Genomic DNA, 17,421 nt, shown 5'->3' on the forward strand with positions numbered 1-17,421 from the left:
TCATATCATTATCATTTAATGTCTGTTTTCCATGTTGTCATGGGTGAGATGGTTTGAAAGGATTTGGCAAGCCCTTAGCCCACATTAAGTTCAAATGTCAGCTTTGACACAGTTTCTACAGCTTGATGCTCTTCCTAATGCTAACCACTTTACAGTGTAGTGGGTTGTTGCTTTTTTTTTTTTTATGCCACCATCACGAGTGAGGCTGCTGAGTAACTTACAAAAAGTGAACAGGGAAAAGGGGGGGAAAAATGTTCCCTTGACTACATGGTGGTGGGGAAGCAATGATTTTATAAAGTTAAAGTTACCTTCTTGAGTCATACCAACTCACGAGGGCCTGTTTCCTGGTTCCAGTGCATATATATTCCCAACCTGGACAGGACGCCAATCTGTTACAGGATTACTCATTTTTGCCTGCTGAGTGGACTGAAACAATGTGAAATGATGTGTCTTGCTCAAGAACACAACACGTCACCCAGTCTAGGAATCAAAATCATAATCTTATGATCAAGAGTTCAACACTTTAAGCACTAAGCCATGCACCTCCATCAATGGTTTTATGCCAGGTGTTGAAAAGCTACATTGTGAAAGTGTGACAAGCACAGGTGTCTTACTATAGAGAGTATACATGGCTATCCTGCATTATATAGGAGTGGGTATGGGTAGGAGTAGTTAAAAAACAAGGAATAGATGGTGGAGACTAAATGCCAGAGCAAGATACAATGGGTATAAAAGAGGATATGGAGAGTGGATCAGGTGGGATAGAGGGAATAGTTTCATAAGAGTATGAGGGTAGAGTAAATCTGACTAGAGGTGAGTATAGTGAGTGATGAGCAAGGGTATAGGTGTGGTTGATGGGAAATATCAGTATGAAGAGAGAATAAGATCAGAAAGTAGGGGGAATGATGTGCAGGGTGTGAGAGCAGTGGGAAAGATGTAGGAGTACATAAGGGTGGCTATAGTGGGTGGGGTATGATGGCTGATGTGTGTGCTGGTTGAGAATGAGAGCAGATATGAGAGGTGTTGAGATGGAGTATAGCATAGGAGTTCATATATATCATGAACTTTATTTATATTGTACAATATAGCCTTTATTTAAGATGATAGTTTGGTTTGTAAGAGTTATGGCAGCTTATTTTTTCAGCAAGTTGACTAAAAAATAAAATTTGTCAGTGAACAATTCTCTCTCCTTCTTTCTTTCTTCTTCTGTCTTATCCTTTCTATTTCATCTCTTAAAAATAGCTGAATAAACAGTTTATTTCTTTACTTCAGCAAAGTGTTTGTTTTTGGAGATAGTTTGAGTTTTTAAGATTAGCTGGGAGGGTGGTAGAAGTGGAGCTTGTTTTCAGTTACTCACACTGTATACATATTGATGCATAATTATTATTTGATTTCTGAAGAAAATTGCTTACTCGTCATTTTACTTATCTTGTTATATTGATTGAAATTTGATTTATCAGTTTTATATTGTGGACTCTTCAAATGCATTTCTCATATTACTAATTATAATATTTTACTTACTGACACTATTCATAATTGTCTTTTCATAAATAGTAATGTGTGTGTGTGTATATTTTAAATTCTTGTAAATATTTTGCTTTTTATTTTTCAGTCACCTCATTTGCAAGGAAAAACTATTGAATGTTTAAAAGAAAAAATAAGAACATTATCTGAAAGCTGCCACCGTCAAATTCAACGAGTTACTGAGTTACAAGCAGATGACTACCATCTAGATCGCCCTCTCTTCTATGCATGCAGATTAGATCGTGAACGATTTTGTGATAAAGTAGCTGCTGGTAATGGTCGTATATTTGATTGTCTAATGAAGCATAAGTTTGAGAATGACATGTCAGATAAGGTAAGTTAGTGAAATAATTTTTTTTTTTTTTCTCATTTCTGATTTCTTTTGTGAAATAAAAATGCTGCATAATAAAAGTACTTGAATATTTGTTTTAAAAATATTAATTTTAATTTTATTTAGTTTTTAGTTTAAAAATTAGCATGAATATCTAATGTATGCATTGTATACTTCTTTCTCAAACTAATTAGTTCACATTAGTATTTAATTCCAGTTTCTGTAATTTTACATATTGTATTTGGAGACATTCCTAACCTTGCTCAGTTGAAATCCTCAATGTATAACATTTGTGGAACTACATGAAGTTTTATTCTGTGATTTTATGATCTCAAAGTACATATTGGTTAAAAGGTGGCAGAGATAAAAGCTTTTTTATCATGATATGAATGTTTCTTTAAAAAAAAACATCAGTAAACTCAAAGGTTACAGTAACTTTTCACCTTGTTATGAGGGATCTGCTCGACATCAATGTTGCTGCTAACTTAAACAATTTTATAAAATGTAGCGAATCAATTTAGATGAGATGCAGTTTGGGTTCGTGCCAGGTAAAAGCACTACTGATACCTTATTTCTAGTGAGACAGTTGCAGGAGAAATACCTAGCTAAGGATAAACCTCTGTACCTGGCTTTCGTTGACATGGAGAAAGCCTTTGACAGGGTCCCCCGATCCCTTATCTGGTGGTCAATGAGGAAACTTGGGATAGAAGAATGGTTAGTGAGAGCTGTGCGAGCCATGTACAGAGATGCTGCCAGTAAGGTGAGGGTTGGAAATGAGTACAGCAATGAATTCCGGGTAGAGGTAGGGGTCCACCAAGGTTCCGTCCTCAGCCCCCTCTTATTTATCATAGTCCTCCAGGCAATCACAGAGGAGTTCAAGACAGGTTGCCCCTGGGAGCTCCTCTATGCTGATGACCTTGCCCTAATTGCGGAGTCACTATCAGAACTAGAGGAGAAGTTTCAGGTGTGGAAGCAAGGTCTAGAATTGAAGGGCCTTAGAGTCAACCTAGCTAAAACCAAAATCCTAATAAGTAGGAAGGTAGATAAAACACAAACCCCTTCAGGTAGATGGCCCTGCTCAGTATGTAGAAAAGGAGTAGGTAGTAACTCTATAAGATGTACCCGGTGCAAGCTATGGACACATAAGAGGTGCAGCAACATCAAAGGCAGGTTAACTAGCAAGTTAGTTTTTGTTTGTGGCAGATGTTCAGGTGCAATAAAGACTGTAAACAAACAGGAAACAACTTCTATCTCATTCCAGGGTGAAAAACTAGAGGTAGTCGATAGCTTCCGCTATCTGGGCGACCAAGTTAGTAGTGGGGGTGGGTGCGCTGAAAGTGTAGCTGCTAGAATAAGAATAGCCTGGGCAAAGTTTAGAGAGCTCTTACCCCTGCTGGCGACAAAGGGACTCTCACTCAGAGTAAAAGGCAGACTGTATGACGCATGCGTACGAACAGCCATGCTACATGGCAGTGAAACATGGGCTGTAACTGCTGAGGACATACGTAAGCTCGCAAGGAATGAAGCCAGTATGCTCCGTTGGATGTGTAATGTCAATGTGAATACCCGTCAGAGTGTAAGTATCTTGAGAGAAAAGCTGAACATTAGAAGCATCAGTTGTGGCGTGCAAGAGAGACGATTGCGCTGGTATGGACATGTGGTGAGAATGGATGAGGATAGCTGCGTGAAAAAGTGCCACACCCTAACAGTTGAGGGAACCCGTGGAAGAGGTAGGCCCAGGAAGACCTGGGCTGAGGTGGTGAGGCAAGACCTTCGTACATTGGGCCTCACCGAGGCGATGACTACTGACCGAGACCTTTGGAAATGTGCTGTGCGTGAGAAGACCCGGCAAGCCAAGTAAGATCGTTGCCAGTGCCCCTGGACTGGTTCTTGTGCGGGTGGCACATGAGATGCACCATTTTGAGCGTGGCCGTTGCCAGTACCGCCTGACTGGCTCCCGTAGGATTTTCGAGCGAGATCGTTGCCAGTGCCCCTGGACTGGCTTGTGCGGGTGGCACATAAAAGACACCATTTCGAGCGTGGCCGTTTTTGTGCGGGTGACACGTAAAAGCACCCACTACACTCTCTGAGTGGTTGGCGTTAGGAAGGGCATCCAGCTGTAGAAACTCTGCCAAATTAGACTGGAGCCTGGTGTTGCCATCCGGTTTCACCAGTCCTCAGTCAAATCGTGCAACCCATGCTAGCATGGAAAGCGGACGTTAAACGATGATGATGATGATGAATAGTGGTGATGAATGCCACTTAGCAAGTATCTGTCCCACTCATGGCAAAAGGGACATAGAATAACTGAATATTAATTTCCTATTAGGTAGATAATATTCGTATGAAGGTGTGTAATCAAGAATTCAATTCAATAAATCTTTTAACAAGCGCCAGCAATATATCAGGGATATGAACCAACCTTCTAAAATAAAATATGGTAAAATCATTCTGTGTGAAGTCTTAACATGTTTCAAATCCTATTCTAATTGAAAACTATTATTTTCATTTTAGTGCCGACAAAAACTTGTGTTACGTCAACAACTTATTGCAGAGGATATTAAAATTGAGAAAGGATTTTTTGCTGCTTGCCATAATGACATTGAGCAGTATTCTTGCTTGAAAGATTCTAAAGGTTCTGCAGTGGTGCAAAGGGCTTCAGTGATGCTGTGTTTGGAGAATAATATGAAAAAAGGTTATTTACATTTTAAAGAATGAGTTTCAGTTTTATTTGTCAAATGCTCAAATTTTACTAGACACACTGTATTATGTACTTCATCTTTCTAATCCTTTCTTCTTCAATAGTAGTTGTTTTAAAAACTATTCAGCTGCAGAACATCTGGCAGAAATAATGCTTGCACTTATAATATAGGTTAAGTTGAATTGGATTAGTGATTTAGTCTCCCATTAATTTTAAGACTATTGTAGTGACAAAGTTAGAATAATTGAAAGAAAAAATAATTTAAATAATCTTTCTGGCTGTAGTTTAAGTTTTGACATATACCTAAACATGTTTTTTTCTTTCTTTTTTTCCCATCATATTTGTTGAAATGGTTCCATGCAATAGGGCATCTATATCAGTAATTGCCATAGATATTAGAAAAGAATAAGACGGAGACAATTCAGAGTGCTTCTATTTCTGTTGGCAATCAAAGGTTTCCTTCTCCAAGTGAAAGGAAAATTATATGATGCATGTATACAAACAGTAATGTTACATGGTAGTGAGATATGGGCCCTGAATGCAGAGGACATGTGAAGATTAGAGGAGGAATGAAGCTAGTATGCTCTGCTGAATATGCAATGTCAGTGTACATCTATGACAGAGTGCTAGTGTATTGAGAGAAAAGTTTGGCATAAGAGGAATTAGATGCAGTGTGCCAAAGAGAAGGCTGTGCTAGTTTGGTCATGTGATGCTTGTGAATATAGACAGTTGCATAAAGAAATGCTGATCACTTAAAGTGGATGGAACTTGTGGAAGAGGGAGACCCAGGAAGACATGGGATGAATTACTGAAGGCCAGTCTCAAGACACTAGGCCTTATGAAGATGACAAAGGACAGATATCTGGTGCCTTGCGGTGCAGAAGACCTGCCTACCACAGCAGATAAGCCACTTGGTTAATGCTCCCCTACCAGCTGAACAGATTTTTGGTCACTATTACTCAGTGACCTTGTCAGTGCTGGTGCCATGTAAAAAGCACCTGTACTCATGCTAAGTAAGAAGCACCTGTGCTGGTGCCAAGTAAAAAGCACCCACTTTACACTCTGTAAAGTGGTTGGCATTAGGAAGGACATCCAGCCGTAGAAACTAAACCGAAACATGACTGGAACCTGGTGCAGCTCTCCAGCTTGCTAGCTCTAGTCAAACTGTCCAACCTATGCCTGCATGGAAAATAGACATGGAATGATGATGATGATGATTGCCTGAGGGTGTCTTAGACAAACTCTGTCAATAAATTACTCTTTGAATTTTGTTTAAGAATTAGTTGACAGGTATTTGTATTTCTATCTATACTTGGAATTTTCTTTCTCTAATCTCCACTTTATCCATTAGAGTTATGTGATTTATTTGTTATGAATTTTATTTGGGATATTTTGATCTTCTTTACAATTTCATTTACACAACAATCCTTGTTTAGACCAAAATAATCTCTTTTATAAGTTTTGATGCAGAATCTTTGTTAATTTAATAATATTGACAATTTTATCCTTTGAAATTATTTCATTTAAATTAGCAAATGAATTCCTTTTCATCTTATTTGTCAACAGGTATGCCAATTTCATCTGAATGTACAGCAGAAGTTGATGATATGAGAAAAGCAATAATGGAAGATTTTCAGATTACTCCTGAAATTGTGATAAATTGTGATGTTGAAATTCGCCAGTATTGTAGTGGAGGCAGCAATAAAGAAGGGAAAACATTACATTGTTTAATGGAATTATCACGACCAGTCCATTTTAAGGGTACCCTTAAATTAAAAAAGCATATTAGTCAAGAATGTGAAACTCAGGTAACATTTTAACTCTTTGTTTTTTGACGTTTTCTTATTTGATTATCTTAAATTTTACAAAATTCATATTAATTCTTTCTGTTATATCTAAAGTTCCTGTAAGATGTTTATTGTTTTGAACTCTGTCTTTTTGAAGGGGAGTATCTGTGGTAAGGAGCAGATTGGGAGATTAGTATTTCATTATTTATACCAATTATGTATGTTCATATGAATTTTTAACACTAAGAGTAGGCAAATAAACTGCTCATATTTTCATACAAGTGAACATTTTCATCTTCTAAAAAAAATCATAACACAATGTCCTCTTGAAGTATTTTCTGTCTATTGAGATTCTGATATTTTTGGAAAAATTTTTAATAAGTTTTATTCATTTTGTCTGTCTTCTTTAGTGTAGAAGCATCAAGCTTTATCTTTAAGAATTAATTTTATGTTCCATCAAAGTTACGGTTATCATAACTACAGGGAAATATCCATGATCTAGGGTACATAATTAGTATTTTTTTTTGTTTGTTATATTGATCTAGAGATCAGTATGACAAAATTCTAATTAATAAGGAAATAAAACTCCAGTATTGGATGAGAAGTTGTCTTGTACAGTATCTAGAAAGAATCCTAATATACTGTGTTCATAATAGATAGTATTGTTTTGTCTCAGATTGTCAACTAGGATTTCAAGTCTGTTACATATGGAGTGGTACTTAGAAACTTCAGTGAAATGGTGTCCTTGAACTGTTTAGCTAGTTTGCTAGACAGATAAGTGGCAATTTATTTCACTATAAAAAAGGCTGCAGAAAAATGTGTTGAGCAATTAGCAGTACACACTAACACACAAAACCAATGTAAGTATATAGGATAGCTTGGTAATATCAGTATGCGGTTGATAATTATTAGCATTTTAAACAAATATACATTAATGTTATGCATGGAAACAAAACTGGCTAAGCAAATCAATACTTAAATGTGTATTTCATTGTAAAATAATCTCATGAATTCATATATACATTTTCCACATGTACAAAACTTACAGTTCTTTGTCAGCTGACTGTAATGTATATTAGATGTATATATTGCAGTCAATCAGTTGTGGTTATTGAAAAGTAGTTGATCAGTTTGTTCTGAGGAGATTGTAGTAGTACATTGCTGTGATAACTATGGTTCCAGGTATTTGCTACACTTCATTAGCAGTGATGACTGGTATTTGTTTCAGTCAAAATACGTTATTATATGAATGCAAATAAATAGTAGCAAACTTGTAAATAGTATCCACAAAAAGTAGTGTATGACTTCAGTACAAGTCAAGAGGCTCGAATCAAAATTATTAAAAACTCAAAGGAGGGCTTTAGTGAAGCCAATGTTTCTAGAGTAAAGGAGTGGAAAAATTTAGCAAGTAGTGTTTTTTGTTAGTAAAAAGAGTTTATCTCATTGTCTGGAAGACAAACTGTATGAAACATGATGCTGTAAAATACTGCTACAGAATTTTGAGTGTGAAAGATCTGTAGAATCTAGAGAAAAGTTTGGCAATTTAGATTTGTTGGATGTGTAATGATAATCTATTACGATAAAGTACAAATCAGCTGAGAAAGTGGTTAGCCAATAAAAAGGCATCATCTGATGTATGCAAGAGGGATGTCAGTGATGTTGTGCATGCATTGTATAAATCAGTGGTTCTTGACCAGAGTCCATATAAGATTTTGTTGTTAAAATTTATGTACAATAAATTGTTTATACTTCTACAATACACAAAATATGTTGATTTTTTATACAATTCCTAATCTGTCTATATACTACTAAAATCTGTGATTGCTTACTTACTGGCTTGTCTGTCATTTAATACTCTGAATGTAAAGTACATCTGAAATGTGAATACAAATGGAATAAAACGAGTTTCATGTAAAGTGGACCACAGATTTCCGAGATAGGTGGTTTTTTGTGGGGTGCCTTCATAAATAGCCAAAACGGTGCATAATGGGAAAATACTCTGAAAGTAACATAACCTTGAAATGGGAAAATTGTCTCCATTAATTTTATGTTCACATAATGTAACAATTCCTTTTGCATTTTTGTAGAAGTGTGCACATATACTATAAATAAATGCTGTTACTGGAGTTCAAGTTTATCCCAGAAGTTCTATTTCTATTAGATGCTGTAAATAAGCGATAAAACCTTAAACATGAACTTGTAAACCTGACCTATGATGATATGAACGAATTGAAATATTTAACTGAATCATCATAAAATTAACTTTCATTTCAATGCAATGTTGAAATCAGCTTCAATGTTTTATATAACCTGAACTATCAGTGACCCAACAGGTCACAGGCAGTCTAGTAATATTTAATTATAAAAATACATTAGGATTTTTTATTATTATATTCATTGAATGGCCATGGAGGTCCAAGAGAGTCAGATAGGAATCTAAGGGGTCTATAGGCAAAACATTATTGAGAACCATTGGTATAATTGGCTGAAAAGTAACATTATACTGTGGGACATGAAAATATTGTTGATATGTGTAATTGCAGTTGAATTGTTAAGATGAAAAATTACCTTTGTACTGGCAATATCTGTGCAGAGTTTATGAGAGATTTTTCATTAATTATATTTCAAGCATTGTCATAATAGAGTATGAATTCTTTTATTACATTTCAGTTAACTAACCTTTTACATGAGGCTGATGTTGGACAAGATTTCCGTATTGACCGTGCTTTACAAAAAGCATGTCAACCTGTTGTTGATGTTGCATGCAGAAGTATCCAGCCAGGTGATGCAAGGTTAGTCTGATATTTAACTAAAGCTTTTTATTGACACATATTATTCAAAAAAGATTCTTCAGTCATTATGAATTTGAGTTTTTGTGTTACTATTTGGTATGTTTTCCCCATGTTTTATATTTAAAAAAAAATCTTTTTAAATATTTTGAATAATGCTATGCAAGCAATAAATAATTGCTTTCAGAAAGTTGCCTTTCAATACAAATTAAAGGAAAAGTGTTTCTACAAATATTTTACCATTTTTAAATTAATAGTATAATAAACTTGTCATTTTCTATTATTTAAGAATTATGAGTTGTCTGATGGAGAAACTTGGAACAGATAAAATGACTGATGAATGTGAAGAGCGTTTGATTGAAATTCAATATTTCATATCAAGAGATTTTAGGTAAGGAAACAATTTTGTTTTGCATTTTTCAAATTTATTTTGATAAATTATAAAATATAAATTGCAATCACCTTTTTAAAGGTTTGTTGAAACCTTTTAACCTATGCTGATGACCTCTAGGAAATCTCTGATTTTGGTGCTGTTTTGATTCTTGATTAATATCTGTTTTGTACTTTTCTCTGTGACTGAGTCAATCTTCACCTTGCATTGGAAGATGGTACAATTGAAATAGAAGACCATGCTGTTATTGTGACAAAGCTTTATTCATTTTGACTACAACTTATAATTCTGTTAGCACCTGAAAGTAATAATTGTAATAATCCTCTATCCCTGTCTTAAAACCCAGCTCCATCAAAATTATTGTTCTTTTTTTCAACTACATGATCTTCAAAGTTTACTGTGTTATTTGGAATGGCAGAATCATTAGAACCTTGAATAAAATACCTTATGATATTAATTCTGAGTTCAAATCCAGCCATGACTGATTTTACCTGTCATCTTTTCTAGGGGTAATAAAATATCAGTCAAGTACTGAGATTAATATAATTAACTGTTATCCTCACTCAAATTTCTGGTCTTGTACTTTTAGTAGAAGCTGTTACTAATGTATTTTAGTTAGTTCCTATATTTGTTTGGATTTTGAATAAAATAATTTAGTTTTTTTGATGACCTATTAAATTTAGTTTGTAATATTTTATCATGTAAAGTTGCACAAGAATGCATTTATAAGAGCTAAACACCAGTTGAAATCTTGTGTAAATAGAAACACCAGAGATTAGTGGGCTGTTCAGTACATTAATTACAGACATGGTGAAATTAAAAAATTATAATTGACTGTATTTTTGAGATGAATTATTACTGTGACAAATACACAAAAGATGAAACTGAATATCTGAAAAGTTTTAATCTTAGAAATATTTTCAGTTTAACAAAAATAAATTTTTTAAAAATTTATTATGATCATAAATTCTATTACAGACTTGATGAACAAGTTTACAATCATTGTCATAAAGATGCAGTGAGTCTGTGTCATGCAGACAAAGAATGGTATAATCCAAGAGGTCCTAACAATAGTCCACTCATCTTGCCTTGTCTGTACAATTTCATGAAAAGAGACTCAGAATTGCAACAGGTAAGTTTTAAATGCTTCATCTTCATTTGAAGTTCACATAAATTAGATTAAAATTTCTTGGTGTCATCAGTCTGCATATTGATATTTTCAATGACATGCTTACAACAATGAAAGAAGTTAAACAATAGTCAATAGTAGAAGACACTGAACTTAAAAGGGGCATCCAGCAGAACAAATTTCTGTACAATAATGATATGCAGAGGCATAACTAGGGTGAATGGTGCCCAGGGCAATCATCAGAATTGCCCCCCCCCCACCACCACCACCAAAAAGCAGCACATGCATTTGGTGAGGTCAATTAAGAACAACAATTCTGTCTAGTGGTGTGGATGGCAATAAGTAAAACAAACCATGCCTGGAAAGCTGCTTTTAATTTTTTTTAATGGCTTAATTAGAAGATGATCTTGACCAAAATGGTGCCCCTCCCCTCAAAGTGGAGCCCAGGGCATGTGCCTTGCTTGCCCCACCCTAGCTATGCCCCTGATGATATGAATAATGAAACATAACAAAGATGTAAGTTATTGAATAATCCAGAGAACAATTAAACTTGGACAAAAGATTGGCTAGTTAACATCTCCATTTTGATCAGTTAATATCTTTAATCAAACCTGTGGTTAGAACAGAACCTCAACATAGTTGTATACCATAGAACGGTTGTTCATTAGATACTAAAATAAGAGGAATTATTCTAAATACTTTTGAAATGACTTCTTAGATTATTAACTTTAGATTTTAATACTTTACTCTTTGGCACTAGGGAATATATTACTAGTCTTACTATCGTCTGCACATTGTAAAACATCATCGTTTAATGTCCGTTTTACATACTGACATGGGTTAGATGGTTTGACAGAAGCTGACCAGGTTCCAGTTGTCTGTTTTGGCATGGTTTCTATGACTGGATGCCCTTCCTAATGCTAACAACTTCACAGAGTGTGCTGGGGGGTTTTTATATGTACTACTGGCACGGGCACAGGTGCATTTTTACGTGGCATGGGCACAAGTGCAGTCTACATGGCATTGAAATGAGTACATTCTATGTAGCACTGGCAACTACAAAGCAAAGACCTTTCAGCTGAAAGAGGGAGTGGGGGGGGGGGCATGACTGTAAATAAATATAATTAAATACCTACAGACCCAAGTTTAACCTATATTCCCAAGTAACGCTGCCTATAAAGAGAAAATATTCCACCCAAAAATCTGGACAGTATTCCATGTTGACTTTGTAAAAAATTATTTAATATAAGCTTGTACTTTGGTGTTCCATCTCAACATTAATTGCTTCTGTTATAGTCCAAGGCCAACCAAAACCTTGTGATTAGATTTGCTAGATGAAAACTGAAAGAATCTCATCATTATCATCAGTGTGTGTTCATTTTCTCCTTGTTTTGACATCACATAGTAGTTTCTGATCTTCTGTGAAAACGTGTCTGATTGAGGGAAATTATCTTGGAAACAGGTGAGTTCTAGCAACAAGAAGTGCATCCAGCCATGGAAAGTCTGTCAGCAAATTCTGTCTGACCTATGCAAGCATGAAAATATGGACATTGAAATAATGCAGATGAAGCTTGCTAAGGAAAAGCATATTAACACATGTCTAGTTAGCAATGTATTTGTTCAGAAAGAGAGCACTGCTCCACATTTCCTTAAGAATGATACCATAGTAATAATTTTTTCTTTTCTTTTAACAGGTTTCACGTGCATGTAAGCATGAAATCAAGCGTGTTATGAGACAAAGAGCACACAGTGTAAATTTAATGCCTTCAATTCAAAATGCTTGTCTGCAAAATTTGGGGCAGTATTGTTCATTTGAAACTGATAAAGGACAGGTGAGAATGTGAATTTTGGTTTGTGTTTTCTTGAAATGTTTATTATGTTTCTGCTATAAGTACTTGACGGTTTAGTCACCTTTTAAAAATAACAACTCACAGAGACAGCACATCTCAAACAAACAAACAAACAAACCCACAACACTAAAACCCTTTTATTTTTCGAATAAAATACAGTTCAAATACTGAAAAGATAGGCTTTTAATTTTTTTCAAATTCTTTCATGGAGATTCCATATTCTTCACAAAGAATACACCAAAAGTGGGGTCTTTTCTTGTTCAGAGTCAGAAAATACTTGAAACTTAAATTGCTGCTAACTTTCTACAAAGTATGACTACAATCTACTCTAGAATTCTGCTCACACATCTTGGAGGAAGTATATGCTTGTGAGTGCAAAAAGATACATATATAAACCTTTATCTACAACTAGCTCATAATGTAGTTATAGTTCAATCATACTCACTGTTACTAAAACAATCTCTATTCCTCTGAATTGGACAGATCTGTTCCCTTATTTAAATTTATTTGTTCATCTGCATGAAAGGAAGGTTAACAGGGCAGAGTTTTTGTGTGTGGAAGGTGCGCAGGTACAATAAACACCAAAAATGTGCAGAAGATAGATTCCATAACATGGGGGAAAAACTAGAAGTAGTCGTTAGCTTCCATTACCTAGATGTCCAAGTCAGTAGTGGGGGTGGATGTTCTGAGAGCATAGCTGCTTGGATAAGAATAGGCTGGGCAAAGTTCAGAGAGCTCCTATCTTTGCCAGTAACTAAGGGCTTCTCGCTCAGTGGAAGGCAGACTGTATGATGCCTGTATGTGAACAGCCATGCTACACAGCAGTGAAACATGGGCTGTGACTGCTGAGGACATACATAGGCTTGTAAGAAATAAAACTATTTTGCTCCGCTAGATGTGTAATGTCAGTGTGCATGCACGTCAGTGTGCATGCACGTCAGTGTAAGCGTCCTGAGAGAAAAGTTGGACATATGAAGTGTCAGATGTGGTGTGCAAGAGAGACGACTGCTGGTATGGTCATGTGATGTATATAGATGAGGACAGATGTGTGAAGAAGTGTCGCCCTCTAACAGTGGAGGGAACCTGTGGATGAGGTAGACCCAGGAAGACATGAGACAAGGTGGTGAAGCACACTTCAAATGTTGGGCCTCACAGAGGCAATGATAAGTGACCGAGACCTTTGAAGAAACATTGTGATGGAGAAAACCCATCAAGCCAATTGAGATTGTAGTCATAGCTGATACTAGTGTCACATAACTGGCCTGTTAAAAACACCTTTCAATCATTGGCCAATATGCTGTACTTGTGAAGACCTGTCGAACTCAGTGAAATCATAGTCGTGGCTGATGCCAGTGCTGTCTGACTGGCACCTGTACTGGTGGCGCATAAAAAGCACTGTTTGAGCATTGGGTCTCATGGAGACAGTGACAGGTAGCCAAAATCTTTGGTGATATACCATGCTTCTGTAGACCTGTCAAGCCAAGTGAGACTGTAGTCATGGCTGATGCTGGTGTAAGGTCATTGGCACCCGTGCTGGCGGCACATAAAAGATATCCACTATACTCTCGAAGTGGTTGGTGTTAGGAAGGAGATCCGACCATAGAAACCTTGCCAAATCAGACTGGAACCTGGTGCAGCTCCCCGGCTTACCAGTTTTCAAACTGTCCAACCTGTGCCAGCATGGGAAGTGGACATTAAATGATGATGATTTCCTTGGAATGATGGAAACAAGGTAGACAACCATTAAGATTTGAATTTATAACACAACCCAACTAAAACTACAAACTACTTAGCATGATACTCTATTAGTTTGACCAATTTTGGAGAGATGAGAAACACTTCTTGCATTTTATTTTACCATTTTAAACAAAAACGAATGAAACATTTTTCTGATATTTTCCCTCTTTATGCTTTTAAAAATTAGTAAGACCTTTATTTTAAATATTATGTCAGCATTAACTCATGTCCAAGCATTAAATCTATAGTGAGTGAGTGAGCTTCTTTATCTTGATTTTAAATACTAATTAGTTAACAATGAATTGGAACAGCTATCTCTTGACAGAACATTTTTTTTATTGTTTTATTGTAGCATTTACTCAAGCAGCTGCCAAAATACTAGATATAATATTGTTGATTTGTATAAAATGTGCAATTAAAAATGTTTACATTTTTTTTATCTAGGAAGTAAGATGTTTGCAAGATAATTATGAGAAATTATCTGATGAATGTCAAGAAGCTGTACGTACCTTTACTGAAGATGAAGATGAAAACATTGAGCTGGATGCTATTCTCATTCGAGCATGTACACCTATGATAAAAAAATTCTGTGAAGTAAGCATTTTTATGAAATTATTATGTAAATGTTGTCTTAACAACTTTTCTTTTATTTCCACATTTTTTCTTGCCAGATGACTTTATTTTGTAGATTATTTGAATAACCAGCTGAGCTGATTAGTAGTAGTTTGTATCCTATAACTAATGTTGCATTGTGCCTCTGACCAAGATAATTTTTAAAACCGGAGTACACCTATCTGCAAGTAAATAGTCCAGTGCTGTAAAATCAAAAGTTTTTGCTAGAGATTTCATAACTTCAACAGAAATATTAATGCACATGTTGGGAAACACTCAGATGGGTAAATGTACATCTATGCATCTTAGAATGTAAATGAATTTAATATCTGCAACACAATCATTGGAAAATCAGATAATTATATATTTCTCAAATTAAGCTGAGATTTACATTGATTTTTCTCCTTTACAGGAATCTATACATAGAAATTGTTGCAAAAATGTAAGCAATGTACTCTGAATAGCTTATTGTTTTGGGGTAGTAAAATCAGTGAGGATAAAGACATGGAGAACATACTGAAATGATGGCATTTTAAGGGTCAGTTCATGCATCTATAATGAACACCTGAATAGAGAAACTGCATGTAGAAAGAGACTTCATTGAGTAGAAAACTTGTGCATATTTTTCAGAAGCAACTAACTACCTGTTTTTGTGGTGGCACAGTATATAGAAGCTTGGCAGAAAGGCAACCATAGAGAAGTGTTTGCCTGTGTATGTGGGGTTTAATAGTAAAAATGGAGGGTGGAGTACCATAAGCAAAATTTTCAGAAAGACATACAATTTTGAATATGAAAACACTATAAATTCACTCTGGAAGAAAATGATTAGTGAATGTATTTAGGTGACTTCCACTTTGTGATTTGCAGTTGAACTGTTAGCAGTAAGAAGGGTATCTAAGTGTAAAAAGTTTACTTCACAAATATAATCTGCAAGCATGAAAAAATGCAAGTGAAACTTAAAAATATCTCTTCCAACTAATTTTGTTTTCCACAGTTCTTAAAATTAATAGTATTTTTTTTTTATATATGTAGCATGATTTAAAAAAAATGTTCATACTTTTATCAGATTGTTCCAATAAGATTTTGTGTTTCTCTATCAAATACATTGATAAATCTAAATAATTTTCGTTTGAGTAAAATTAATTAAATTTTAATCTAAGGATCAATTAGATAATGATGTCGATCCATCTGAAGTAATGGACTGCTTAATTGAACACAAACATCACCAAGATATGAATAGAAAATGTGGTGCTGGAGTTGAACATCATCAACTGGTAAGTTACTATTTCTTTATCTTAAAGTAACTTAAACAGTAAAAACCTTTGTTTCTTCTCTTAACTGATATGTTGCTAATTTGTATTCTCAGTGGGTATCATTGTGAATTTTTGAAAATGCTTAAATCTAACTTCTACTGTACCTTTTCTTGGAGAGCATCCAAAAAGAAACATTTTGATATCTCATTTGTGAAACTTGGTTGAATATTGTAGGAAACATGACAATTTGAATGATCAGTGAATTGGTCAAAATCTTGACTAATTGACCTAAATTAATAATTAGCCATATTTGTGATGTCATATCTTTGAAACAGGTGATAATCATCTTCAAATTTCACAAATTGGAATAGCAGTTGCGTATTTATTTTTAGGTTCTTGAAAACAAAAAATTTTTTTGCAATTTTTTTTTTTATGTGAAGCTTATTTTGTTGCATGTAACAAAAAAATGTCAATTGCACAGTGTTTTCCAACCTAGCGAAATCCAAAAAGTAAAATCCACAGGACTTGATTTATGGCACATTTATAGCAGTAGATGTAAAACTAAATAAATCCTGAGATTTTTGGACATGGTACTATTCAGTAAAATTTTAATGGACTATTAAAAATAGCTGTAACAATCAGGTGAACCTTTTTTGTTTGTCTCAGATGATTATCATTCCATATCCTGTCAACTATTAGTTTGGACTTTGATTTCAGTATCCATAAATCTATGAAAAGATGAATGTACAAATTATTGCCATCTTCAATTGCCAAAGGACAACACATTGAAAAACTTATATTAAAATTTTCAAGAATATTATTGTTCTTACTTTAGAAAAACTTATTTTATTAAAATTTCAATATTTGTAGCAATTTTTCTCCTTTTCTATTTGTAGATCCTTTTAAAAGATTATCGATTCAGCTTTAAATTTAAAGAATCTTGCAAGCGATCTGTTGCAGCCCACTGTAAGAATAAGAAAACGAAGTAAGTTTGTGACTGAATTAAACTTTTAAATTTGAAATTAGATAAGATAAATGCTTGTTTTCTAAAACTTTGTACAACAATTGTTTTTATAATTTTACAATAATTTTTTACTGTGGCTTTCTTTTCATTTTCATAATAATTTTCTGATCATGAGATCAGTTGATGGAATATATGTAACGTTTCAAACAAATTATTTATATAGATGTTTAAAATGTTCATATTGTTATGTGATAAATACTCTGTGTGTAGATAGTAGGGAGTCATCATCATCCCTGTTTTAATGTCCACTTTTCATACTTACATGGGTTGGACAGTGTTTATTGAGGCAGATT

At 34.7% G+C, this 17,421-nt stretch overlaps 1 protein-coding gene across 1 annotated transcript in view; it reads left to right on the forward strand.

The window, feature by feature from the left end:
- LOC106878935 (Golgi apparatus protein 1) overlaps nucleotides 1-17,421 on the forward strand; it is a 69,263-nt gene that overhangs the window by 30,268 nt on the left and 21,574 nt on the right. Inside the window, exons 5-14 of the mRNA XM_014928303.3 lie at nucleotides 1,613-1,858; nucleotides 4,370-4,550; nucleotides 6,123-6,364; nucleotides 9,014-9,135; nucleotides 9,422-9,523; nucleotides 10,502-10,655; nucleotides 12,347-12,484; nucleotides 14,684-14,833; nucleotides 16,012-16,125; nucleotides 17,001-17,089. Coding sequence (XP_014783789.1) covers nucleotides 1,613-1,858; nucleotides 4,370-4,550; nucleotides 6,123-6,364; nucleotides 9,014-9,135; nucleotides 9,422-9,523; nucleotides 10,502-10,655; nucleotides 12,347-12,484; nucleotides 14,684-14,833; nucleotides 16,012-16,125; nucleotides 17,001-17,089 — 1,538 coding nt within the window. The remainder of the gene's footprint in view (nucleotides 1-1,612; nucleotides 1,859-4,369; nucleotides 4,551-6,122; nucleotides 6,365-9,013; nucleotides 9,136-9,421; nucleotides 9,524-10,501; nucleotides 10,656-12,346; nucleotides 12,485-14,683; nucleotides 14,834-16,011; nucleotides 16,126-17,000; nucleotides 17,090-17,421) is intronic.

This window comes from Octopus bimaculoides, chromosome 1 (assembly GCF_046866305.1).
Source record: "Octopus bimaculoides isolate indiv1 chromosome 1, ASM4686630v1, whole genome shotgun sequence".
In the NCBI taxonomy this organism is placed as follows: domain Eukaryota; kingdom Metazoa; phylum Mollusca; class Cephalopoda; order Octopoda; family Octopodidae; genus Octopus; species Octopus bimaculoides.